This window comes from Glycine max, chromosome 9, assembly GCF_000004515.6.
Source record: "Glycine max cultivar Williams 82 chromosome 9, Glycine_max_v4.0, whole genome shotgun sequence".
Taxonomy (NCBI): Eukaryota; Viridiplantae; Streptophyta; class Magnoliopsida; order Fabales; family Fabaceae; genus Glycine; species Glycine max.
Genome location: NC_038245.2, coordinates 48,020,063 through 48,046,213, shown reverse-complemented (window position 1 = coordinate 48,046,213; position 26,151 = coordinate 48,020,063). Strand labels below are relative to the sequence as shown.

Sequence of the window (26,151 nt, the reverse complement as noted above, 5' to 3'; positions counted from 1 at the left end):
AAATATTAATATATATTTTTATTTCTAAATCATCTATTGATTTAAGATTTTTTTTTTATCTAAATGTATTCTTGTTAAAGATAATTTTGTTTGAGTTTGGATATAATAAATTGATAATTACGAGTAGTAAAATTTTCCCTCTAAGTTTGCATACCCAATACAGGTTGGTTCGGCACGTTTTGTGATTATTATTATGAGAGTTTTGGTTTGCTTTAAAATATTTATTATTTTAAACAATTAAAGAAAATGTGATTTTTTAATGATATTTGTATTTATTTAAAAACACTAATTATTGATAGAATTCACAAAGCACTCCAACTATTTAAATTTATACAAATATTTTAGGGAAAAAACATTTTTCCTAGTAATTGGTAAAGTTAATATTTAAAAAAAAAAGTTAATATGAGTTGATACAAGTTGTTAATAATTTAGTATAAAAAAAGGTGTGTCTCCCATCTATCTCTTTTAGTCAAAACAAAAATTAAATTTATGTATTACCTTAAAGTTGACATTTATAACACCCTTAATTTTAGTAGTTCAAAAATTTAAGTAGAAGTTATTTTTATCAGTGGCAATCAATTGAAATTTAAAAAATAAGTCTTATAAGTCTCGTGAGAAAAAAAAAAGATAATTAGAATAAAATTACAAGGTGTTAAGTAAGGGGAAAAAACTTTACCAACGAAAGAAAATTAATTATTAATTATTAGTCAGATCATTAATAAATAAACATGATATCAGTAAAATTTATTTTTCAAGTGACATTTTTGTAAATAAATCAAAAAAATTAGTAGAAGAAAAATATAATTAGATTGGATATAATATAATTAAATAATTAGTGAAGAAATAGTTGAGATGAAAAATAAAAATAACCAAGATTAATGCTTAAATTAAGGGATTAGGAAAAGCACAAGAGAATTAATAGATTGGACCCATTTTAATTGATCCAAGTGAGCCCAACCCTAATTTTGAGTAGTTGTTTTTTAGTGTTATGAGTTAAAACAGCTGAGGATATCATGATTTTAAAGCTTTAAAAAGATATCCTTTGTGTTGAAAAGATTGGGGTTCCCAATCCTGGCCTTGAGTTGTTGTTTTTTAGTGTTCCGAGTTTTAAAAAAAATTGTTTTGGCATGTTTGTTAGCATTGTTTACAAATGAACATCAATTCGCACAAATGATAACGACTTATATCTCTTAAACAAATGATAACAACTTATATCTCTTAAACAAATGATAACGACTTATATCTCTTAATCAAGATTAACCTTTGGATATTAAATAAAGATTAATCATCACTCCTTAGAGAGACTATTTTATACAATACTTGGGTGAGAAAAAAAAATAGTGTTAACTATGAGATTTATTATGTTAACACTCTAGATAGTATTTAAAATATATTATCTTGTCATTAAATTTGTGTGATTAAGTGTTCCTTGACAGGGAATAATTTGGTTTTTAATTACCTTTTAATTGGAATGCTATAATTGAATGTTGTTAATTTAAAATTTGAAATTTGGTAAATGGAAGAATTGACGTCCTATATATTTTAATTGAATTAAATTAGTTATTGAAAGTCCGTGAGTTTTATCATATTGTTTGAGCCTGATTTGTTGAGGAAATGGTGTGGTTATGTCTTTACTTAATTGTGGTAAAATACGGTGAGCAATGGAAGTGATTTTGGGGAAAAAAGTTGTTGCCAATTTTTTTAATTCCTCTAAAATGATGGTTTAACCTTAGTAAAAATGACAGAAGATATAAAAATTAAGTATCCAATTATATTATAATATAGACTAAAATATATTTTTAGTCTCTCAATATATTTTTATTTTTAGTTCCTGAATTAATATTTGATTGATCTTGTTTTTTCATATTTTTTGTTTAATTTTTTATTTTTATCATCAAATGGACTATATTAAATGATGATGTGACACTTAATTTTTAATTATTTAAAAATATTTATGACATAGTTTATTTTTTGGTAGTTAAAAACTATTAAAAATTGATGGGAGAATAATTTAAAATGTGTTTAATAATTTTTTGGTGTTTAGCAGAATCTTTGAACAAAGGACTTATTTATTTATTATTATTTTTTTGCCAAAAGGGATTAAAGCCTCAAAGAAAATATATTATTACGTCCCAGTATGGGAGAGAACAACATAAGCATCAATTTGAACACAAGTAGAAATTAAATCAGGCATGACATCACAAATTCTACCATCCCCATCCATAGATAGACCAAATTTAGCCAAGGAGTCAACTACATTATTTGCCTCCCTATAAATATGCTTCCAAGAAAAGCTACCCCTTTATTATGAATTAAATCTTTAATCATAGACACTAGCCGAAAATATTTATTAGAATTTTCAGAAGATCCTTCAAGCAGAGATATAGCATAATGTGAATCTGATTCAACTAACATCACCTGAAAACCTCTGGATGAAGCAATTCTAATCCCATGAACAATGTCCCATAATTCTACCTGGGGAATAAACACGCATCAAGTATGTGATCATCCCAGTGACCAGATTGTTATATGAAGTCACTCATATTGTCAAGACAGGGTATTCATGTCATTGCTATTCTTAACTTCATCCCAGCAATTACTGACTCCCTTCATAAAACTTGAGCCTTTCTTCCCTCTTAGACATTTTGGGAATCATTATGGTGCCACATTTATATTTAGCCTCAACTATAGCAGCCCACATCATATTCTTCTTAGTACACAACTGCCAATCGGCATGGGGACTAAAATTATATTTTGCCCTATAACATGTTTGGAGAGGATTTTAAATCAAAATATGAGTTATGACCCTTTTTTTAGAGCGTTGTTAATCTTGAGCAGTGATAAAATTATAGCTTGAATTATGTTTTATGTTTTTAAAAAATACCTTCAAGTTTCGAAAGACTAAACATTTAATTTTGAAATTGTGTTAGAATTCTTATTGTGACAACAAACATTACAATATTTGTTAAAAGATAAATTTTTCCATGCGAATCATAATTTTATAGGATTTATATTTCTTAGGGATGAATAAAATATATTTGATTGATCATAAATATTATTAGAAATATTTATATAATTTTTCTAGGAGTAAAAAAGTAATGTGGAATTTTTACTGATTACTTTAATTATTTATCATATTGAATAATCTTATAAAAGTAATGTGATAAAATATTATGATATTTTTATTTTAATAATTTTTTTAACCAGGGAAAGTTAAATTTTCACCTCCCATTTAGAAATAATTTTGTGGAAACCTCTTTTTTTGGAAACATTCTTTTGAATGATATTTTTTAAAATAGATTTTAAACATGAGAAATTGAAATTCCTAATTTAAGATTTTCAGGGAATTAAAAATTCCTCTGCCAAATGCCAGAAATTGAAATTCCTAAATGACAATTTTTTTAAAATATAATAATAATAATTAAAACATTATTTACAATCAAATAAATAATTAAAACATAATAAATAATTAAAAACATTCTTATAATGTGGATTTATTTTACAAGTAAATAAATATTTTTTTATAACATTTAGTGAATTAAGGTTATGACATCTTTTATTGAAAAGAAGAGTATATTCTCGTTCACTTATAAACACATTATTTACAAAATATTTTATTAATGAATAATGATAGTCCTTTTAGTTCATATATAATTTAAAATGATAATAAAAAGCACATTATAATAATTATAAAATCAATGCAAAAGATTTTTTTATAATAGTGTGTAATAATTGTCAAATGAGGTTGTTTAATTTTCCTCTATAATATAATAAAATCTTTTAGAGTTAAGTCACATGTTTACTTTTAATGTTATATTTGTTCTCATTGCTAATTCTACCCTTTTTAAACTTTTCCCTACATTATAATTAGAATATTTTACTATTTTATTCGGTGATTTTTTTGATAGCAGGATTTCTTTTCTTTTCCAAAACATAAAATTTTCTATTACTCCATAATTTAGTGTAAAATTATATACTACTATTAAAGTATAAATAATTATATCAAATTTCAGATTTTTTTTTCCCTAATGATTCTCGACAATCCATTTTTTCCCCGTAAGAATCGAATATACTCTTTCTATTAAATAAATCATTCTCATGGAAAGACAAGATAACCTTACACCCGATGCCCCTAATCCGTTGGATTCTTTTCGACATTTGTGTTTTCCGACCCACAATAGCTAAATCCGTATCAAATGATAATTAATAAAAAAATGATACCTTAGCTTAAAAAATATTGATACCTATAGATTCCCCAAATCTAACACTAGCTTGCGTGCCCTAGCTCACTACGTCGCTCGTCACGGTTCCGTCAGTGCTTTTCCGCCGCCGTCGCGGTTCAAACTTGAAAAGGTGCGTTTCCGTTCGTGAACCTGTCTTGCTCTGTATTGTATTGTTCTGAACAAATGAAAGTAAAAGACTCTGTTTTTATCTATTTTGTGAGTCTTGATTCTGTATCTTTCATCCATCGCCTATGTGATTGATTTTAGATAGGCAGCCACATTATGATTTATTATGTGATTGATATTCAGATATGTTTTCGAGTTAGACCCCCAATCCAGGAGTTCAAACCATGCTGAGGGTTATGTGATAATGTGAATGTGTATTATTGTGTGTCATAGTTACTAGAATTTTGTTTCAAAGAAAAAAGTGTCGAATTAGTCAATACCCTCTATTTGATTAAGTGCATGAAGGGATTAAAGTTTGTAAAAGCAACCCAAGTCTTACTTCTGCAAAACTAAGTTTCCAGGCAAAATTTTCATGTGCAAACGTACTTTTGGGTGTAACCAAACATGTCACCAAAATGGAAAACCAAACCTACCCTATAACCTTTTGCAACTAACCGTGCTTTATACCTTTCAAATTTCAATATAACCATCTGCCTTTCTCTTGATTTTGTAAACCCATTTGCTACCAATTTGGATCACGCCAGCAGGCTTTTTTACGACCACCCATGTTCCATTAGCTTCTAAGGCTTGCAACTCAGTTATCATGGCATGAATCCAATGCCGATGTTTGATGACTAGGTTATAGGTAGAAGGTTTTGTATCAAGGGGAATAGAGAGGGAGTAGGCTTTGTGTTGCGGTGATAAGGAATCATATGAAAGGTGGGAATTGATAGGATAGCAACATTTGGATCACTAGTGGGATTTGAATGCATGAACCTCTGCAGAAGAACCACCATGGTTATGTTGCGAGGCATTGATAGGTGTGTTAGCACAGCACTGCTCCAAGATGGAGCTCTGCTACCATCAAATAATTCTGAAGGAAGTGAAAAGTATATTGAACAACTAAAAATGATGCATCCGAGAGGGCTATGTATATTGGCCCAATAGCTAACTGAAATCTTACATACTGTTTCTATCATAACAGATTTCTAACTAAAGTAATAGATTTCTATCATAACAGAATGCACTGTTTACATTAACATTCCACCAGTGGATGTGTGTGTGTGTATATATATACATGTATGTATGTATGTATGTATGCATGCAACATAAGTATCACTCTGTATTCTCTATGTTTGTTGTTTAATTTATTATGAATTTTATGATTATTGCATTTGGGCTTGATTTGTGAACTGTTACAATGTAGACTTCTTTCTAATATTTCCTGGTACTGTTGACATTATGTTTTGGCCTGTTTTCTTCTCATTGTTGACCCATGTTGTTTATTTGCATAACATTTATTGATCAAGTTAGTGTTTCCTGCATCGTGGCTTATCACCTAGTTGAAGTTGGTTTTGGTCCTGTTGTTATGCTATCTTTAGTTTGATCTCAACGCCAGTTTTGTAGCGTTTGTTGTGTTGGAGTAGGCTATGGATGACTTGTTTGATTCTTCACTGAACTTGGAGGACACCCACTACAAGGAAGGCTATGACGAAGGCTACAGCCATGGCCTTGTCACTGGCAAGGAAGAAGCTAGGCAGGTCGGCCTCAAGGTTGGCTTTGAGGTGGGCGAGGAGCTTGGTTTCTATAGGGGTTGTGTCGACATCTGGACTACTGCGATCCAGCTCGACCCAACCTGTTTCTCTCCACGGGCCACAAAAATTATTGGCCAGTTGGAGGAGTTGATCCAGAAATACCCTCTCATGGATCCGGAAAATGTACAAGTGCAAGAGATCATGGATAGCCTCAGGCTCAAGTTCAAGATGGTTTGTTCTTCCTTGCATGTCAAACTTGAGTATAATGGTTATCCAAAATCTTCTACAGAAGCCAATGATATTCAATTTTGAGCTACTTATGATATTTTCAGTCTTCTAGGGATATCCATGTGTAGGAAAACTCTGAGTTGGGCAAGTTAATGAACAAATTACATGTTCTCATTTTACAAACATTTTGTGTAAGTCAATGTATTGAATAATTATTTTATAATAAAAATGATAATGTATACATTGTTTATGAACGCAATCTTGATAAGTCATGTAGAGAATATTTAATATTTATATTTATACAAGAATAACTGCTTTCTTTTGTTTTTTTGTGCATAATTGTTGGAATTGTGTGATTTGTAATTGATTCAATACGATTTAGTAAGGCCAAGGTTCATATCAGATGAGTTTCATGTTGCTACAAGAGCATGTATTATTTGTGCTTAAAATGCTCTTAATTTTCCATTAAGATAATGGGAAGTTTTATTGGAAAGCACTATACAAGACAGTAAAATGTTCCTCATAAGTGTTAAGGTTGATTATTTTATTGTTGATCCATCCAAGGCACTAGCTATTTGAGGCAAGTGGTTGTTAGAGTACAACTATTTTACATTGTACCATTAATAAAATTATAAATAAATCTGTGAAGTTTTTTGTGTCTCAATATGAATTATTGAATCATGTGATTTATATCAATGGTATGGAAGTGAACTGATTTATGCACACGATTCAAAGCCAATTGCTATTTATCACACGATATGAATCCTTTGCTTGTTAATACATATCAAATTGATTGTGAATTATGTGACCCTAACAATTATGCAGAAAATGACAAAAAGCAATGATTCTTGTATAAACATTCTCTACACAACATATCTAGAACAAATAAGCAATTATACATCATCATTTTAAATATTAAATAGTTATTTAGTAAATTGGTTTGTGCTAATGTTTATAAAAATTCCAATTTGTAATCTGTTTAACTATCCCAACTTGGTGTTATTCTGCACAAGAATTTTTCTAGAAGAAAGATTGAAAAAATTATAAGTGGTTCAAAATTAAATATCATATCATGCAAGATTTCGGATAACCATTATACACAATCTTGACATCAGCAAAAAACAAATTATTTTGACCTGGAGTGATCTCTTGCAATTGCAGATTTAAGGATCCATGAGAGTTTAGTTTTGGATCAACTCCTCCATCAGGGAAATACTTGCTTTGGCCCACGGATAGCAGCTGGTCAGGTTGGATAGAGGTCTAGATGTTGACATACTGTAGAAATTGAGCTCCTTACCTACCTTGAAGTAATCCTTAAGGCCAACCTTCTGGCCTCTTCCTTACTGGTGATCAGGTTGATCAAAGAATTGAACATGTCATCCATGGTCATCCAATTCACAACTTGCTCCAATTCAACTTATGCTGCAAAACTAACAAGAGTTAAAACTATGTGGCATAGCAATAAGACCCAAACCTTTATCATTTTATAATTCATAGATAAGCCATAGAGCGTTAAGATTGTGGTCTACAAGGTTTACCTCTAAATCAAACATGATTTATCAGCACTGTAAGCCTATGGATAACTTTCTTCAGCACTGTTCCTTGGCTGGCTCGAGGGATTCCAACAGTAGGAGGAAGATTTGGTGGATAGCAGCTACAAGATCTATATGGAACCTCAGAAATGACATGATTTTTAATAATCAGTCTTTTGTCATCTCCAAATTGGTGGATAATGCAATCTTTCTCACTTGGTCATGGCTGAGGGGGTGGGAAAAGGATTTTAATGTTCCTTTCCACCAATGGTCCTCATCTATGTCTTTGGCTTTTACCTAGTGTGTGCTCTGTAGGGTTGGGCCTTGTTGTTCTTTGTTGGTTTGTTATTTTGATGGTTATGTTCTTGTGTTTTAGGAGATATTATCTCCTTTGTTTCCTTGTAGTACTTCTGGTACTATTTTTACCATATATATAATATTATCTTTGGCCGTTCAAAAAAAAAAACATGATTTATCATACCATGACTAGAAAGCAAAACTTTGATTGCTATCATGTGCTGGAGAGATTGAGAGAACAACCTGTTATGTCTAATTCTGATATATAGTAAATTCAAAGTAGGGATAATCTCTGAAGCTGTTCTCTTTATGTTCCCATTGTTTTTAGTTTACTCCTTAAAAGGGTTAGAGATAAATAAAATTAGCGAGTTGCCATCTGCAGTTCAAAAGGTGTGAAAGCAAATAAGATGCAGCATAGAAATTTGACTTCTGGAAGGCCTTCTGGAACTGATGGCTCCGATTACTCCTACCGTATGGTAGTCGATTCAAGTTAGCTTCAATCTTCTACCTTAATCTCTATTTATTTTCTTTTATTAATTAATGATATACATATTTTTAGTACAGTTGCACTTGGTTGATTCTATAGCTTACCTTTTAGCTATATCTTATTAATATTCTTGTTGGTCTTTGTTTTGATATTTTACCAATATACCATTTAGGGTATCAACTGGTTGCAAAGGGGAAGAAACGCCTGTCTCTCTACTTTATCACTGAGGTATCATGGATTTTATTTATTTTTCCTTTTATTATTATTGGATTTCTATGTCTACTGTTTGCAAATGGAAAGAAAATGCCTGTCTCTAGTATAAACTGCTCTAATGTTTTCTGAACTAGACAGTTTATGCAAGTTATAGGCAGCAGAGTTTGATCAATTATAGTTTCTATAAAGTGGCTGAATCTTAATACCTGATAAAAATCATCTGCTTGTTCTGTGGGTACCGTATGAATTGGTTGTCTCTATTCTCTAGGGCCTGTGTAATCTATAATGTCAAAAATGTTTTGGGAAAAGGGAGAAAATTTGAGAAATATAAATAATTGGAGGCCTGGGTAAACATGATGTATAGACATTTTTACATAGAAAGCATTCTAACTGAAATTTCTGGATAGGGAAGGTCTCTACCAATTGTTATGTTCTTTCCCTTAAAAAGAAAACATGAAAAAAATTGTTGGCCTTGTTTTGGTTCTAGAGGTACAACTCTACAGAACATGTTTATTTTCCTACAATGGACTACCCTTGACATATTTGTTAAAGCAAGATAGAACCCATTGGATTAACTTGATTTCTAGATGGTCGTATACTTATATTAATGAAGAACATTTATAAATTATGAAGTGTAGTCAACTATTTTGGGTTGCTTTCAAACTACAGTTCATACTGAGTGTTTTTATAATAAGAGTTAAGGGTTTATCTCATGAAGTTTTAGTGGATGCAAACCTGGAATAGCTTTGTAGTGTAATAGCATTTCTTTAGCTAATGATTTGTGATTATAAATGCTGAATCTGTATTCTCTAATGACATCTTTGTTTTTGTCTAATATATGCTAAAATTTGAAATTGTTCCCTGCAGGCTGTGTTGCTGTTAATAGGAGTGACACTTACATATTTACCAGGAATAGAAGCAGACGCTCCAAATACAGTTGCCTATTCATCTGTTATTGTTAGTGTTGTTTCACTAATAATTGGGAATATAGGTTGCTAAATGCCTAAACCCAGAGTTCTTTACTTTCCTTTGTATTCTATTGAGCTTTTTATTTTAACCTTTTTAGTAAGCTATCTCTCAATTTTGTGACAGGTCGAAGACGAAGCCGGTCTGGTTTGTTGAGATTTTATGCTGCTGTATCATCTATAGCAATGCTTCTCTTGATTGCTTCTCTTGCCCAACAGCATTTGCTGCTGAAGGTAAACATGTCAGTGTTTGACAGGAGATTTTATAAGAAAAACTTCATTAACTATCAAGAAAGAAACATGGCAGCTAAGAAGTAAACATCTGATGTGAAACTAAATTCTTGGTGAAGTTAGGAACTAATGTCAATACTATAATTTTTATACTTGTTTTTTGGTACATAATTCTTATTCTTATTTAATATTAGTCATCTTGATCATTGCATAGGGATTCACACCAGTTGTGCTCAATCAGTACTTCGAACGTTAGTGTTTTATTAACTTTGTGCGGGTTTGGTTTTAGTTTCCTTTCTAACAGAAGTGTACTTGGTAGCTACGCTTTTAAATTTGGACTAATGAGGGTCTACACAAGGAGGTCTCACGTGCTTTGGTGTCTACTTTGGATTTATTTGTAGTGTATTTATTATTTCTTCCTTTTACGAGCCTATTCCTCGGTCTTTTGTTCTTTTTTTGTCTAAGCCTCTTTCTCCACCAGAGACATAACAAGTGTTTGAACCTTACTTTTATTGGAAAAATCTGAGTTTTAATTGTTTATTGTTTTCCCTTTTGTATTATTTCTTTTTCTCCTCTGCTTGGGCCAGCAATCCCACAAAAGGCGTATGGCATAAGTTATATTGAATAATTAAACTTGCAATTATAGTACATCAGTACAATAAATGTATTGCACTAGCTTATGGGCTCTACAAGTTATGAAAAGTATTATAGTTCCATCACACAGGTTTAATTGGCTTCGTATGTAGTACAGTTACATATATGCATAAGTGCATTGTTTCATAAGTATATGATTGGAAGTTGAGTGTTTTCTTTCTAAATACTCATTATTGCTTGGAACTCTTCTGTAGGCTATCCAGGATTCTAAACTTTGGAAAACAGGGAAGTATGACGTCAATGAATTATCTCATTTTCAAATTGGCAAGTTTTTCTTTTCAAATTCTAAATTTGTTGTTCTTGGTACAAATTTGTGTCTTAATTTGATTATCTGTAGAATTGTAGTAGTAAGTGAGCTTCACTTTGCAGGTTTGCTGTTATACATGGTAACCTTATCGGTGCTCAAGCTTTGTACCGTCAATGCAGTTGTTTCCCTTCTCTTTAACATGGCGCCACCCAAGAAAACCTCTTAGCTCCTTATCGGTTTTGGGGTCCAAATCCAAATTTCTTTCCTCATTCATCTATTTACAACCCATTGATCTATATCCATGACTATCTTCTATGAATGAGATATTTTGAGGGAAGCTCAAGAGATTTTACCTACAAAACATTTTAAAGACATTTGTTAATTATATAGGTTTTTGTTGTTTTGTGTTTCTTTTGAGTTCTAGTCTAGGGAGGATCTATTGAACCGTCACCACAAAAACAAAACGTAGTGTTGAGGAGATAATATTTCACCCTATTCCGGTAGTGTTCCCTACTAATTTTGTTAGTTCTTTTTACAAAGCAAATATTTTCTAATGAGAAATGAGACAATTCATTTGCCATTCTTTCAGCACACATTTTTTTTTTCTTTTCACAAAGGTGCAATCACTGAGTAGGAAATAGGCGAAAGTCATAAAAGAAAATCGTACTTTTGATACTATTACGCTGAAACTTTTAAATGTAAGTTGGTATTTATTTATTTATTTTGGGGGGGGGGGGGGGGGGGGGGTTGAAAAATAAATTGAAGATTAAAATGAATTACTTGTTATTAAGTTAGGAATTAATGGCCAATGGGGAACTTTTTCTTTTTGATATATATTATTTTAGCAGGTTTGTTTTTCTATATTGGTTGGTTTTTTTTTTTGTTCTTTTTGATTTTTATTTTTTATTGACTATGAATCTGATAAAAAAAAATTCTTTTCAATGCATAGATGACATGATAGTTAAGGTTACTAATTACTTAAATAAGTTTGATTTATTTATAAAGTTTAAAGCTTAAGTTTGACTTGTTTCTTCCAAATCCAAATAGCAATAAATTTTGAAAAATAAATAAATTAAAATCTTACATCGGTCTTAGTATAAAAAAATTGTGAAATTCATATTGAAAAATAGTAGGGACCAAATAATTTAATATATACTGAGATATATTCACAATAAAAGAATAATTAATAATGAAAAGAAAAGATAGAGGACCTAATTGAAAAAAAAGGTAAAAAGATAAAGAATCAATTAAGACATTAAATAAATATAGAAGATGCAAAGTATAATTTATCCATTTTGTAACCTAAGGTGCATTAAATTAAAGGTATCAAATTAATGAATTAATTTATATTATTAATATGACAAAAGAGTATTCAAAGAACCTATAAAAATTTTAGATAAGAATACAAACTGTGATAATTATCACATAAGAAAAGAAAGCTGGTCCACCAAAAAAGTCTAACAAAATTTGCAGGTGATTAAATTTCTTGAGCATATCGATCACTGACTATATATGAAAAAATATTCGTTAAGAGAGATAAAGTCCACTTCAGCCATCTCTATGCAGCCATCTCTTGGTTTGAAAGAGATTAATGTGTGACTGGTTGCTGAGAATTTGCCCTTCATTAGAAAAACAAACAAAAACATAAGAAACTTCTGCTATAGCTAAGACATGAACATCTTTGTCACATAACAAATATACACAAAATTATAAAAGGGTTTGAGTTTCGTTAATTTTACAAATTAATTTCAATTTCTTGTCCGGTCCATTTCCGCATTCGACTTGATGCTAGCTCAACCTGAAATTTGAGCTTAATTAGGAAAGAAAAGAAGAAGATGCAATATATACTTGTATTTGTTCATTTTTTAGTCAATTATATTAGTTGATGAAATATTAATTTCATGGTTACCCAGAAAAGCACTGGTTCTCACCTCCTTGTTCCAGTTTGTTTTATAGACAATGTACAACAAGATGAGCGTTTGCAATATTGTCCCACAAATCATTCCAACCCAAATACCCTGAAACAACCCATAGTCAATTTAGTATCTAATATTACAAAATCACTCAATTTAGTTCCTTAAGTTGACAACCATAACCTAATTTGGTCACTAATAATAAGAATCGAATTGACTAATTAATGTACATTAAATCCAAAAACTAAATTGAATGATAATGGTCTAAGTAAAGGATCAAATTAGTTTGATTTAATCAATTAAACATGTTTTACGAGTGTAAAAGTTTTTAGAACGACAACTAATCAGAAACTATCAAAAAAAGACTATTATAAAAATTAATAAACTTACAATGTCACGTATATAATTTATTAATTAGTTTTATGTAATGTCCAAAGTCAAGAAATAAATTTGATTTGATTGGATCAAATGGGCCAGTGATTCTAATTTCAGGATTTAATTGATATTTTACTCTAAACTTATTGATGAAATTTCAGCAGGATGACAGATGCCCTTCACCCCAAGGGAGAATGAAAACAAAATTGATATCTTTTGGTTAGTTTTGGTTTGAGTGATAATGGTGTACTTTACCTCCACTCTGTAACCCAACTTGTAACCCAAAAGGAAGCCAAGAGGGAGTCCCATGATGTAATAACAAAATAGATTGATGTAAGCCACCAAAGCCTGCCACCCTCCTCCCACAGCAACACCTGCAAGAATATAGAAACATTTCACAATTATGCTTATTACATAGTAATAATTTATAGAGTAAATTATATTGATATTCCTGAAGTTTTGTGAGATTGTACAAAATTTTTCCATTTTTTCTACACTTACATTAATTCCTTTAATTGTTTGAAAAACATTACACGGATCTCTCTTATACATTATATATACTAATCCCTCTAATTATTTTTTAAAAAATATACTGCGTTCTTATAAGAGAGGTTGCTTTAAACGTTGAAAAAGTAGAGCAAGTCTAGGCAATCTCAACTCAACTTATATCATAGAAGTTATTAAGATCCTCTTACCTGATATAACTGGCTGAACACTATTCAGAATCATGGTTAACCCAAGAAGGCCTGCTAATTTAGAAACTGCTTTTATCATCTCTTTACTCTCAGTGAAAATGATGGCAAAATGATCTTTTGTTATTAAAATAATGGCTGCACAAATTAACCCAATGACGAGGGACTCAATAATTGTGACAATGACTGAATATTTTGCCGCTCTTGGGCGTCCTGATCCAAGCTCATTGGAAACCCTCACACTGAGAAAGTGAAAATAAAAATAAAAATACATCATTCCTATAGAAGTTGTAAAATAACCTTTACACTAAGATGGGGAAAAAAATCAGCCATAAATCAAGAATTTACCTAATTGCTGCATTGATCCCTATAAATAACATGCCTTCAAATCCATTGATAGTCATGCTGAAAGAGGATAAGCAGAACAAAAATCTAATCAGCACCAAGACTATTTAAGAGAAAATAACATAATTAATATTGTTCCACGTCGTCCTGGAGTCGTAATTGGATAAACTTATCAATAAGTACTTACAAGAGAAAAATAAAAAAATAAAGTGAATCAGCTTCTCCCGTGTAAGTTTAAAATTAGTTTATGTATAATATTTATTGTTTTCATTATTTCTCGTACAAATATTAGAAAACAGAAAACGAAGCGAAAAGAACTTGTTAAGTCCTAGATTTGTTTTCAATTCAAGGTTCGTTAAGAAGATAGGGGGGAAATGTATTAGTAGTTTGGATTTGATATCATACCATATTGAAAGAGAACCAACAGCAATAACTGCATTGTCAAGGTGTCCAGTGAGCACAATTAAGATCATAAAATACCAAACCTCTAAGCATAGCATGACTGCTGAAGCAACAGACAATTTCACAAAGGCCCAAAGATCCTTGAATGCCAACCACGAGAAGCCTCTCCACCCATCTTTGCACCAACCAATCACATAAGCTGTTTGAGCCAAAGCAATAACCCAAGCTGTTGTGCTATAGGCTACAGCAGCACCAGTTGTACCCAATGCAAGCACTTTAAGTAAAATCCATAGAAGTATAATGTGAAAAATAAAGGCTCCAAAACCAACCCATGCAAGAAATCCCACTTTGGTTTGTGCCTGCAAGAACTTCTGGGTGGGGAAATTGATGGCTAGAGAAAACATCTGAGGGATGGATTGAATGGTAAATACACCAGCTAACTCTGCAATTTCAGGTTCTTGTCCAAGGAGTAACAAGATTGGCTCAGCATAAATGTAAATTGGTGTGAGGCAGATGCATGCACCCAATAAGATTAACCAAGAACGTTGCATGTAGACCCCTAACATTTCTACTTGTCCAGCACCAAATGCTTGCCCACATAAAGTCTCTAGTGCACTTGCCATACCAAGCTGCAAATTTGATGCAAAAATTCAATGCCCCATTTTTTAAACATGAGCAAAAAGAGGTTAAAATATACAATTTGTTCCCAGAAAGTGACAATACTTTGGACCTCAAAAGTGCATGTCTATACAAATAAGCTGAAAAGAAAATGGGCGTATATATGCTGAATATTTTCCTTGGTTGATTTGCTAATTGAAGTCAAAATTTTGGTCAATTGGGAAGGTTTTCCTATAATTCAACTAGAATATGTCTATTGTCTAGTAACAAGTGGAAGTCACGTATTCATGGGCGTATACCATTCAAGAAATCAAGCAAAAAAAAAAAAAAGCAAAACCAAGCATGAATAGTCTATATTGCTGTATATATAAAAAGCATGGGGAAAAATCCAAGAGTTGATAGAAGTTAGAAGCTAACCAAGAAGCCAAAAGAGAAATTTGAAACGACAGAGAGAGAGAGTGAAACTGAAGAGAGTTCTAAATCTCCAAGATGGCCAACAAAGATAGTTGTGAAGGAATTGACAGCATAATTGCATAGTATGCTGAAGGCAATGGGTGCAGCAATTGTCCAGAGCTTTACGGATTCCACAGAGAACACATTTTTGAAATCTGCAAGGCCACTCATTTCAGTGTAGTCTCCTCCATTTGTGTCAACTAGACCCTCAGGAGCATATTGGAGCTCTGTGGTCCCCGTGGAATTGAGATCACTGTTGAACATTAATGGTGTCTCCATCTTTGTTGTGCCTTTCCTAGGAGAGTTTTCATCAGAGGAGGATGAGCTACTGCTCTCTCCTCCTCCATTCTGTTCCTTGCTTCCTTTACCTATTTTGGCAGATTTTCTTTGAACCCTTTTTTCTTTCTTTCAGGTGTTAGAATTGCATGAAAAAGCTTAACTCTTGCAAGAGAAGAAAAAATTAAGAAAACAAGGAGAAAAGTGGTTTTTGTTTGTTTCTATTTTTTTTCCCTTCCTTATTTGTTTGTTTTGAGCAAGTTTCGTTTGTTGTTTCATTGGTTGCAGAAACATACAAGATTTTGTTGGCTATAGTTTAGGCTTGCCTTAGAATGAAATCATCTAGAACAAGCAACGGATAAGAAGACCGAGTCTCCTACATTATTATTTTTCAGCAAAAATTACCGTTATTTACTGCTTTTCTGCGTTTTTCTTTGCGTTGGCCAAAGATAGAAATGATAGAATGACACTACATGACATTTGTGCATCATACATCACATAAACATAAGGATAACCACATTCTCGAAGATTCCTGCTGCAGCTAATTACAAGAGGGGGTTGTAATAAAATTTAAGAGTTTGAAATCTATTTATAATTATTCATAAATTTAGAATCGCTTGTTATTTGATTAATATGCCAATAGCATGAAATTTTCTTCAATAATCATCATGTACTATATTGATTTGTTACTTTCTCTTTGATGTATTATTTTGATTTATTAGTTACTTAAAAAAAAACTTCAACGTGTTCCCAAAAAATAAATAAAAGAACTTCAAATGAGTTACATTTGCGTTGTTAAACAATTTTAATTGTTTGAGTTACTATTTGCATTAATTATTTAAGTTATTATTTGAATTGTTTAAGTTATCTTAATTATTTGAGTTACTATACTTGAATTTATTCACATTCCAGCCTTACAATCATAGAGCAAGTTTCAAAGGGTTTTTCTTATATGAACCTTTCATGTTTTGTTAACAATTATATTTTAGGAATAACATTATTATTTTTTATAGAACTAACTTTCTTAATTAATGTCAAATTAGTTATATTTTTGTGTATTAATGAATTCAAAGGAAGTAGATGACAAGAAATAACAATTTTATAAAATTAACCTCACCATCATTAGTTTATTTAGTATCCATCTTTAATATTGTTAGGGACAGGGATCCAGAAGTTAATTGTAGGGAGGGCTAGCCGAAAAAATATAAAATAAGGATTAATTAAATTAAAAAAAAAGAGACTAAACTAAACACCATATAAACAAGTACTAACCGATTTTTAGACTAAACAACCATCTACAATAGTATAAGACCAAACAACAACAACAAATCATCAATATATTATTCTAAATATAAAATAAATGTAAAATAATTTTTAAACTAATATAATCTTAATAAATGTAATTAGTTTGTAAAAAATAGTGGATAGAGAAATAAAGTTACATTGTTCTTCTCCTGATAAAGATAAGCACACATAGGTTACAATAAATAGCAAAAAAATAATTAGTGATTACTGGAAATTAAATGGTCGTTGAACACTACTAAGCTTGGGCACATTAAACTAAAATAACTAAAATCTAACTATATATCTAATAATGATTTTTTTATAAGTGTAATGTGAAATCTAAAAATGAAAAAAAAAGTCTCAAGCTTTGAAACATTACAATGAAGAAACAATATCATAGGAATGAAGAGCAAACCAAAAGTAGCCTGTTATGTGTTAGTTTCTTTTGCATAATACAATATTTTCATAAATAAAAATGCATATTATATTTTGAGAAAGAATTGCTACGTATACACACATGCATGTTAAGTACTACCCGTTATGAGTCCTTATACATGCTACTAAAATAAATATTACTACATTATAGTTATATTGGCATATTATATTGTAATATCAATATAGTTACATAATATATATTTATTAGTTTTGAAAGGGAGTTGGGTGCGGGGCTGAAGCCCATGGTTGCTCCCCTTAAAATTAAAATTAATTTTATTTCAAATAATAAAAATAAAAAAATGTAAAAAAAATTCATCAATTGATCAATCCAATTAAATTGAAATTTATTTGAAAGTGCAAGTTTTAATTAATTACTTTCAACACAAATTTAAACTATGTTAAGTGACACATAATAATTACAAAGTTCACTATGTGATCATATAATAAATTAATTACTTTTAACACAAATTTAAACTATGTTAAGTGAGTCAAATATTTTGGTTTATGTTTCTATTTATTTATCTATTTGATTTTGCTATTGTTGTTATTCAGTTACCCATGTTTAGGATTATGTTGTTAACGTGGTGGATTAATTATCTATTTTTTAGGAAGCTAGTTGTAGTTTTTTTTAAAGGGAGTTAGTTTTAGTGTTAAGTCTATAAACTTGGCTGTTTTTATTTACCGGATAAGATGGTCTAAACATTTGTTCTTAAATATGAGTTAACAAACTGAAGCATATTAAACAATTTAGAATTTATTAATATTATATTAAAAAATTTAGAATTTATTTTTTCTTTTTACATTATACATGTTATGATATATAGAGTATTAAACAGTGACTGTATGCATTTAATATTAATATTTAATGTTGAATTTTTGCCCACTCAAGAATTTCTCCACATATTTTTCATATATCTTAAGATCAAATTCTTATTAAAAAAAACTAATTATATCATACTCTTAATTAGAAGGAATCAAAATAATTCTAAAAAAAGATGAATACCTTTTTTTACTAGTTATAATATTTTTATTAGTTGTTACTTGTTAGGTGTGTATCCACCCAAGAATTTTATTTTTCCATAAAAAGAAAAACCCTACTACATATTTTATATTTACAATTTACAAATGTGAGTGATATAACATAAGAGTAGGAGGAGTAAAAAGGGATGAGTGAGGTAGGTGGGGTCAATGGGGGAAGGAGATCCTTTATAGCGGAATTTCTTGCGGCAAGAATGGAACGTGGTTACACAGATTCGTTGTTAATTGGCGAGTTAGACTGCATGTAGTTAGTCCAAATTCTTCAATCTTGGGACGACCAGAATATTAGCTTCTAGGCTCATGTAGAGATAATAATTAATGCTGTGGCAGAAATCTTAGCTCGCTGGTTCAAGATTTGGAATGCAAGACTCTTTGTTTTAGTTCCCACGTACTGTACCAAAAACACAAAAACGTAGTACAATAATTAAATTAAACTTTGCTAATTTCCATTCTTTAACTCTCACCAACCCCACATTCAATTCTCCTTTTCCAACAAAATTCCCTCTCCTAATCCTCCACCGTCCAATTCCCTGCATATTCCCAAGATGATGAGATGTTGCCAAGTGGATGCTCACCTTTAACTAGGTTATTTGTAGCCCTTGAGGCAGAATCGTGATGTTCAAGCAGTTTGTATTTTTTTTTTTTTATCTGTATAGTTAGTTAAAACCCTGGCTAGTATCAGTTAGCTCTCGATACTAATATGGTGCATTCCATAGATGAGGAGAGAGCCATTGTCTCATCCTTCTACCGAAAATACTGCATCCTTCTTTCACACCTGCTTTAACGGAATCAATGCAGTATCAGGTTTCATTATCTATTACCCATTCACTTCCTTTACTTATCAATGAGAAATCTATGTTTAATGATGCTGTTTTATGTAAAAAAATAAAAATGCTTATGTTTTGTGTGTGTGGATTTGGTTTTCATGTGTTGGGATACTCTCAGTTCCGTACACTCTTGCATCTGGGGGCTGGTTAAGCTTGGCTCTTTTGTTTGCTATTGCTGCCGCGACATTTTACACAGGCGTGTTGATTAAAAGATGAATGGATAAGGATTCGAATATCAGAACCTACCCTGATATGGGCGAACTTGCGTTTGGAAAGACGGGAAGGCTAATAATATCAGGGTTAATATACACGGAGCTCTTCTTGGTTTCGGTAGGGTTCTTGATTCTCGAAGGTGATAACTTGAGTAACTTATTTCCCACTGTGGAGATTCATACAGCTGACTTAGCAATTGGTGGGAAGAAACTGTTTGTGATATTGGTTGCCCTTGTCTTGGACAACTTGAGGATACTTTCTTACGTATCTGCAAGTAGGGTATTTGCTTCTGCTATCATTATTCTGTCAATATCATGGACTGCAACATTTGATGGAGTTGGGTTTCATCAAAAGGGAACTCTTGTTAATTGGAAGGGAAACCCCACAGCTGTTAGCTTATATGCCTTTTGCTATTGTGCACATCCTGTGTTCCCCAGTTTGTACAATTCCATGAGAAACAAACACCAGTTCTCTAATGTAAGTGCTTTACTGTTTTATATATTCTGGATGTGTTTTGCTTTTAGTGTGTGTTTGGATTGTAGTTATAAGTTTGTCAAACGAAAAGACACACGTTCTAATGCACCAAACTGAGAAACAGGTATTTGCTTTATCGTGATGGAAAGACAGTTAAGTTGATACGCTCAACGTAAATTGTATCCAAACACACTCTTAATCTCTCTAGAATTTAGCTCCTCTGAAATGATTTGAATTAAAGTGGCAAATTCAATTCTATTTATGTAGTGTAAACGTAGCTTTACTTTCTTACTTTCTCTGATCTCTAAAGAATTTTATTTTCGTTAACATTGCAGGTACTACTTGTTAGCTTTCTCTTAAGCACTGCTGGTTATGCATCCATGGCTATAATTTGTTGCCTAATGTTTGGTCCCAAGGTTGAATCACAGGTCACATTAAACCTGAAAATAAATAAAGTAAGCCCGAAAATAGCAATATGTACTACCTTGGTCAATCCCATATCCAAGTTTGCTTTGATGGTAACACCTATTACCAATGCTTTGAAAGACTTGCTTCCAAGGACTTACAGGAATAGAGCGACCAGAATCCTGATTAGTACTGTCTTAGTAATCAGAACTACTACTGTTGCCCTTGTTGTTCCTTTCTTTGGGTATCTCATGTCCCTTTCTTGAGCGTTTCTAAGTGTTACAGCTTCTATTATGTTTCTATGCCTTCGTTACTTGAAGATTTCAGGCACTTAGAGAAAATTTGGGTGTGAGATAGTAGCCATGGTGATAATAATAATAGCACCTATAGCAATGGGAATAACCGGGACCTACACCTCTCTCATGGAAATAGTGCATCATTTGTAAGGAAAATGTAAAAATTACACCCAATTTTTTTGGGTGCATGTATATGAAAGGAAGAAATTTTGGCGTGAGATAGTCAGCATGTTCACGTGTTTGGACACACGATGCCAAGGTCATTTGACGTGAAAATCCACGTTTGGATAGAAGCTAGTATTAGCATGTTTGGTTCCACGATTTAGATGTGATTTTCAGAAGCTAACAGTTATATCAAGATAGGTTCTGATGTAGATGAGCTTGCATTTGGAAAGACAGGAAGGCTAATAATATCAGGTTAATATACACGGAACTAGCTCTACTTGGTTTTAATAGGTTCCTTGATTCTGGAAGGTGATAACCCGAGTAACTTATTCCCCAATGTGGATATTCTTAGTTTCTTGCACTTTGGCTTGACAATTGGTGGGAAGAAACTCTTTGTGATATTGGGTACCCTTATCATCTTGCCCACTTCGGTTGAACAACTTGAGTTATGACGTGATGAATGAGTTTTTAAAAAGAGAAGGGATGAAGTGTGCAGGCTATGGCCAGAGTAGAGAGAGACAGGTATTGTGTGTGTGATAGAGGTTAGAGAGAATTGTTGGTGAGTGTTAGGTGAGGTCACGGTAGTTGCGGTGACAGAGAGAAATATTTGATTGGTATGGCATGTGCATGTAATGAAAGACAGAATGTGTGAGTTTTGTTTAGTTATTTGTGTGTGAAATTGCAGTGCATGCGAGTAATTAGTGGCCGGGGAGTGTGTGAGAAGAATGGGAAAAAGTTCGTTACACTGATCAATGTAAACCCAATTATGTCCATCTTATGATTCTGTAAAAAAAGAAGTTAATTTTATTTTATAAATGATCAATGATAAATAAATATGATTGTATAAAATTATTATTGTGATCAATATTGATCACACATGATTAACTATATGTGTAAAATTTCAATTATATAAATTTGTATTATCTGATCCTCATTATCTTTTCAAACGATCGATACTTAAATTCCGCTACTACCTTTAGACATATGTATATGAAGTGATATTTCCATGCATTAGGCAGACACTTTATTCTTTTTCCCAAAATTACCTTGTTTGTAGCCACTTTATCACCACTCACTTACCATTTCACTCATCCACGTCATGTTAATTAAGATAATACTGATTCAAGAACCAGCAAGTTCCTCGAGGTGCCTTACTATATATACTAAGATGCTTTATGACATATCTCTTACTAGTAGTACATTTTAATTTTCACTATCTTAGAAGTTAAAAATAAACTAGACCACTGAACACGGCTTCCTTGAAGATATTATTTTCAACATGTCTTTCCTCATTTGCATGGTCCCCCCCCCCCCCCCCCCCCATACTTACCCTAGCTAAGGAGAATATATATATTGATTACATTTTATTTTGTGTCCACGCTAATTAATATAGACTGTTCTGCTTTTGAAAGATATATTCTCACATTATTAGTTACGTTGGCCCCCAGCCCCCAATTGAAGAAGTCAAGGTTATAGTTGGGAATTGGAAATCATTTGAAGAAAGAAAAGGAGCAAATAGTACTAGATGTGGTGTAATGCAAGTCTAGTATTATTATTTCATAATTGTTGTCTCTGATGCAATCCAATTCTGCCTTGAGTTGCTTTTTCAAGATCTACAAGACAATCTCCATCAGTCTCTCTTGTGTATTAATTTAACCAGGAGGGACCATTTTTTTACAATAGATATATAATTCAAATGACATCTTTCTGACATCATTCAATTTAATTTTGTTAACTCTTTCTTTATTTTGACATATATTACTCCATGATACGGCCGGTTTGTTTAGCTTCGCTTTCATAGACTGGAGGGGAAAAATTGGTTCCCAGCTGGGTCCCAAACACTAGATTTTTGGAAAACTTATAAGCATTTTAAAATTAATTCTACAATTTTATTACATGGATCTAGAAATTATTTAAGAGGTTATGTTAAGAAATTAGCCATATCTCTTCTGTTTATAAGTCATGTTTAATTTAGTTTAATTGTAATTTTTTTTCTGATTCTTTCTGTTAATCAAATAGTAGAATTAAGAGGAAGCTTTTTGCAACAACAGAGTGCTATGAACCAATCACTTAGCATTATGAGTAGTGATTACTGATTACTTGTTTTATCTTTAATAGGGGCTACAAACATTTGCTACATTACGAGTTAGTTTTGCTTTCAAATTTGATAAAAGGCCAGTCAGCCCTTGCGAACAGGGTACTACTAGCTTGCCACTTCCTTCTCCACTAAAAAAACAGAGAAGCCAACAAGAATAGAAACTTTGCAAAGCTTGCAATTTGGTTTTTCCATTTTTTAAGAGAGTGAAAACCTTCTAGACTGCAGAGAGTGAGAAAGAGAGACCTAACATTGCCAAAATGACAACAGAGATTCAATTATGTGGTAATTAAAAGAAGGTAGAATACCAACAAGATAAAATCTTGGTTTCGTTAATTTGGTTATAGAAATGAGAAACTCTCTCACTTTCTTTGTACTTAGCCTATTTTTTGGTCCCTTGATGCTTGTCCATGCCATGGCTCCTGGTATATTACAGTTTTGTTAAAAATATTTAAGCGATCATAGGGATTAGTTGTATGTTTAGTAGCTAATTCCCAATTGTATGTTATATTTACCATGGTTTGTTACTAATAGCATGCTAATGGGTCATATAATTGATTTCAGGAAAAAAAATACAAGTTCATTTCCAGTGTTTTTATCCTTTTGTCCCTCATTTTTTTCAACCTTTTGTCAAATTTTGTTCTTTGGGTCTTTTAAATTTTATCAAACACACTACTCCAATGACATACGGTGGCAATTGTTTTTTCTTTTAGCGGCAATATGAAATACCATTAAAGATTTTAGCGGCAATTATTTTATTGTACAATTGATTATGTTTCACGTTTCCTTTTCATATGTATGATAATAATAATAATAATTATTTTATAAAAATAAATTATCCTCACTGACTCTTGTGCTGAATCCATCACTACTACTTGACGGAGGTGTCCTTTGGAGAGAGTTTCTAGGTATCTCAAAGGTAATCCTGACGTAGCACCATCTACTTTATATATATATTTTTTCATTTCAATAATTCACAGTAAAACCAAAAGAAGAAAAAATTAAAAATATATAATAAAGCATAGATACCTAGAATCGACATTACGTGCTGTTGACTGCTTGTCAGCATCTCTTTTGTTTCTGGCATCATCACAAGCATTAACAGTTACATTCAAGGAAGTGATTATTAGATTTCCATGTGAATGATTGCCAGAGATATATATGTTTAGTAAGCTGATTTACAGTGGTCTAATATACACTTCTTGTGTATGTAACTGTTAACTAGTATTTTGCCATGCATGAAGGCTCTAGGCTTGTTCATGGTTATGGCCAGCTGCGAGATAGTTCAATTCTTCTGCTTGATGTTCATGGTGGACCAAAGGGACCTATCATGGTTTATTAATGAGTGAAAAGGATGGAGAGTTTGAAAAACGGAGGGTGGTGAGACCGAGTAGGTTTAGATGCAGCGGCTATGTTGTGATGATGAAAGACGAGAGGTCCTCTTATATATTGGGAAAACGTTGGTGTGTGTAGTGCGTCAAGGTATTAACTGACCACACAACCCTCATTTAATGAGGGGTGTTGTGTAGGAAAATATTAAAAAGAGAAGAGGGTACTTTAGGAAAACATAAAAAAAGAAAAAAAGTGAGATGTAGAATGAAATGAGATTATGAGGGAAGCAATGGTATGAGAGTGTATCGTATATATAGGGAAGCAAATGCAAATTCCCCGTTGGTTAACGCACTTCTTGAAGAAAGCAGTAAAATGGAGGAATTATTTTCTCTCTAATAATTAACGTTAATGTTAACTGTTAAGGAGTATGTTAAATAATGGCTAGCGGGGACGGTTTCAAAAATGAATAATGCTGTTTTGAAATAGAGTTGATCATGAATGCATGCTACGTGGATAGATCAGAAAAACTAGCAGTACCGTGATCTGTTATAAAGTGTTGAAACATGAGAGAAAGGGGTTTGTGGTGGGATCCAAGAGCCAAAATTATTGCACCAAAGTTGCTCAACATTTAGCTTGTTATAGCTAAGCTAGCTGTAGCTGCTGTGCTACAATGCTTTACCAGAATAAGGGCAAGTTGCACCAGCACCACTATTTTTTTATGCATTGAATATTTAAATATTTAAAAGTTAGAATTTTCATAAATTTTTTTGATAAATTGAAGGGTTTTATAAAATATGAGATATAAAGATTTGAAGAGGAAAATTTTGAGATTTTTCAGGGAGTGATCGATAGCAACATATATACTTGGCTATTAATTTATCATAAGGTAAACAAAAAATTATCACATGAAATTATATGAGAGTTCGCAAGGTTTAGATTTGGAAAGTGGAAAGCATTTGATGACTTGAAGAAAAAGGCACGAGCTGGACTGGGAGAAAGTAATCTAAAATCAAATATTATATAAATGAACATGAAATTTCTTGTAAGTTTCGTTACGTAATCCTATATATCATCCTAGATTCCTTATTCCTACCCTCACAATCTGGCATTGTCTTCTGCTTAATTCCTCTTTTTCCTCATCTTACTTGGCACCAAAAAAAGCTGATATTGCCTTGCTATGCATAAAAGTATGGTTATTGTACAGTAGCTAGGAAGGTGATGTGCAGATCATATAAAATATTAATGATCTCAGCTAGCTACCTTCTAAAGAAGTCAAATCATATCGCACTAGCTAACAAGGTCGGTCTAAGGATAGTAAATAAAGTCTATACTTTAGACTTCCTAGCAAAAAAATAAAATATATTTGTTATTGATTTTTATAAAGTAAAAAAATCACATATATTGACATAAAAGTTTAACATATAGGTTTTCCTTTTAAAGTAAAATATTTTCTCTTTAAATTTATTTTAGGTCTTCCTCACCATTGGGTTGTTGTGGCTATAAATATATACCAACACCTCTTCCATGGTCTAGCTCCACTGTCCACACAACACGCCATTAATTATTTATTCCTCTTCCAATTGTGCAGTAGTTTTAATTTCCTTCAGCCAAGACCAAGACCTGTGTGAAGAAGTATTTCTTGCATCTGCCTTTGTCTATCAAAATACCCCCCCTCTAAAGTAAACACAAAGATTTGTCTTCAGATGCACCATGTGCATGATTGCACGTACACCACA

General features: G+C 31.9%; 4 protein-coding genes across 10 annotated transcripts; 3 read left to right on the top strand and 1 right to left on the bottom strand.

Moving 5' to 3' along the window:
- The first annotated feature begins 4,214 nt into the window (after positions 1-4,214).
- LOC102668061 (Yae1_N domain-containing protein) lies at positions 4,215-6,405 on the top strand. Of its 4 annotated transcripts, none has more exons than XM_026123611.2 (2): positions 4,215-4,353; positions 5,788-6,405. In XM_026123611.2, the coding sequence occupies exon 2, from the start codon at positions 5,819-5,821 to the stop codon at positions 6,233-6,235; it is 417 nt and encodes a 138-aa protein (XP_025979396.1). In that variant the 5' UTR covers positions 4,215-4,353; positions 5,788-5,818; the 3' UTR covers positions 6,236-6,405. The 4 variants fall into 4 exon arrangements, with proteins under 4 accessions (XP_025979396.1, XP_040860770.1, XP_006588337.1 ...); XM_041004836.1 differs by having other exon boundaries at positions 4,222-4,353; positions 5,703-6,405; XM_006588274.3 differs by having other exon boundaries at positions 4,223-4,353; positions 5,816-6,405.
- LOC100804817 (uncharacterized) lies at positions 4,215-11,357 on the top strand. Of its 4 annotated transcripts, none has more exons than XM_041005173.1 (8): positions 4,228-4,353; positions 7,715-7,953; positions 8,363-8,469; positions 8,640-8,695; positions 9,548-9,671; positions 9,773-9,879; positions 10,725-10,794; positions 10,900-11,357. In XM_041005173.1, the coding sequence occupies exons 2-8, from the start codon at positions 7,727-7,729 to the stop codon at positions 11,001-11,003; spliced, it is 795 nt and encodes a 264-aa protein (XP_040861107.1). In that variant the 5' UTR covers positions 4,228-4,353; positions 7,715-7,726; the 3' UTR covers positions 11,004-11,357. The 4 variants fall into 4 exon arrangements, with proteins under 4 accessions (XP_014617891.1, XP_014617890.1, XP_040861107.1 ...); XM_041005174.1 differs by having other exon boundaries at positions 4,265-4,353; positions 7,745-7,953; positions 10,900-11,272; XM_014762405.3 differs by lacking the exon at positions 7,715-7,953 and having other exon boundaries at positions 4,215-4,353; positions 10,900-11,272.
- A 751-nt stretch (positions 11,358-12,108) lies between these two features.
- Positions 12,109-25,025, bottom strand: LOC100780024 (protein DETOXIFICATION 34). The gene is made up of 9 exons (XM_003533555.5): positions 24,113-25,025; positions 15,540-19,383; positions 14,508-15,133; positions 14,106-14,162; positions 13,761-13,999; positions 13,321-13,439; positions 12,709-12,795; positions 12,517-12,575; positions 12,109-12,396 (listed from the first exon to the last, which is right to left on the bottom strand). Exons 2-9 carry the CDS (start codon positions 15,852-15,854, stop codon positions 12,366-12,368), a joined length of 1,533 nt encoding a protein of 510 aa, XP_003533603.2. The 5' UTR covers positions 15,855-19,383; positions 24,113-25,025; the 3' UTR covers positions 12,109-12,365.
- LOC100779482 (amino acid transporter AVT1I) lies at positions 19,271-21,249 on the top strand. Its single transcript, XM_014762402.3, has 3 exons — positions 19,271-19,412; positions 19,554-20,125; positions 20,458-21,249. The coding sequence occupies exons 2-3, from the start codon at positions 19,652-19,654 to the stop codon at positions 20,791-20,793; spliced, it is 810 nt and encodes a 269-aa protein (XP_014617888.1). The 5' UTR covers positions 19,271-19,412; positions 19,554-19,651; the 3' UTR covers positions 20,794-21,249.
- Positions 25,026-26,151: the final 1,126 nt, after the last annotated feature.

What these genes read in the sequence shown, in the direction of transcription:
- LOC100779482 (XM_014762402.3), top strand. Translation starts at nt 19,652, where the DNA reads ATGGATAAGGATTCGAATATCAGAACCTACCCTGATATGGGCGAACTT. An exon ending in ACAAACACCAGTTCTCTAAT is followed by an intron (nt 20,126 to 20,457) that starts GTAAGTGCTTTA and finishes TTAACATTGCAG; the next exon opens with GTACTACTTGTTAGCTTTCT.
- LOC102668061 (XM_026123611.2), top strand. Translation starts at nt 5,819, where the DNA reads ATGGATGACTTGTTTGATTCTTCACTGAACTTGGAGGACACCCACTAC.
- LOC100780024 (XM_003533555.5), bottom strand. Translation starts at nt 15,854, where the DNA reads ATGGAGACACCATTAATGTTCAACAGTGATCTCAATTCCACGGGGACC. An exon ending in ATTTCTCTTTTGGCTTCTTG is followed by an intron (nt 15,134 to 15,539) that starts GTTAGCTTCTAA and finishes TCAAATTTGCAG; the next exon opens with CTTGGTATGGCAAGTGCACT. An exon ending in CAAGAAATTGAAATTAATTT is followed by an intron (nt 12,397 to 12,516) that starts GTAAAATTAACG and finishes TTTCTAATGAAG; the next exon opens with GGCAAATTCTCAGCAACCAG.
- LOC100804817 (XM_041005173.1), top strand. Translation starts at nt 7,727, where the DNA reads ATGGATAACTTTCTTCAGCACTGTTCCTTGGCTGGCTCGAGGGATTCC. An exon ending in ACTAATAATTGGGAATATAG is followed by an intron (nt 9,672 to 9,772) that starts GTTGCTAAATGC and finishes ATTTTGTGACAG; the next exon opens with GTCGAAGACGAAGCCGGTCT. An exon ending in ATTATCTCATTTTCAAATTG is followed by an intron (nt 10,795 to 10,899) that starts GCAAGTTTTTCT and finishes TTCACTTTGCAG; the next exon opens with GTTTGCTGTTATACATGGTA.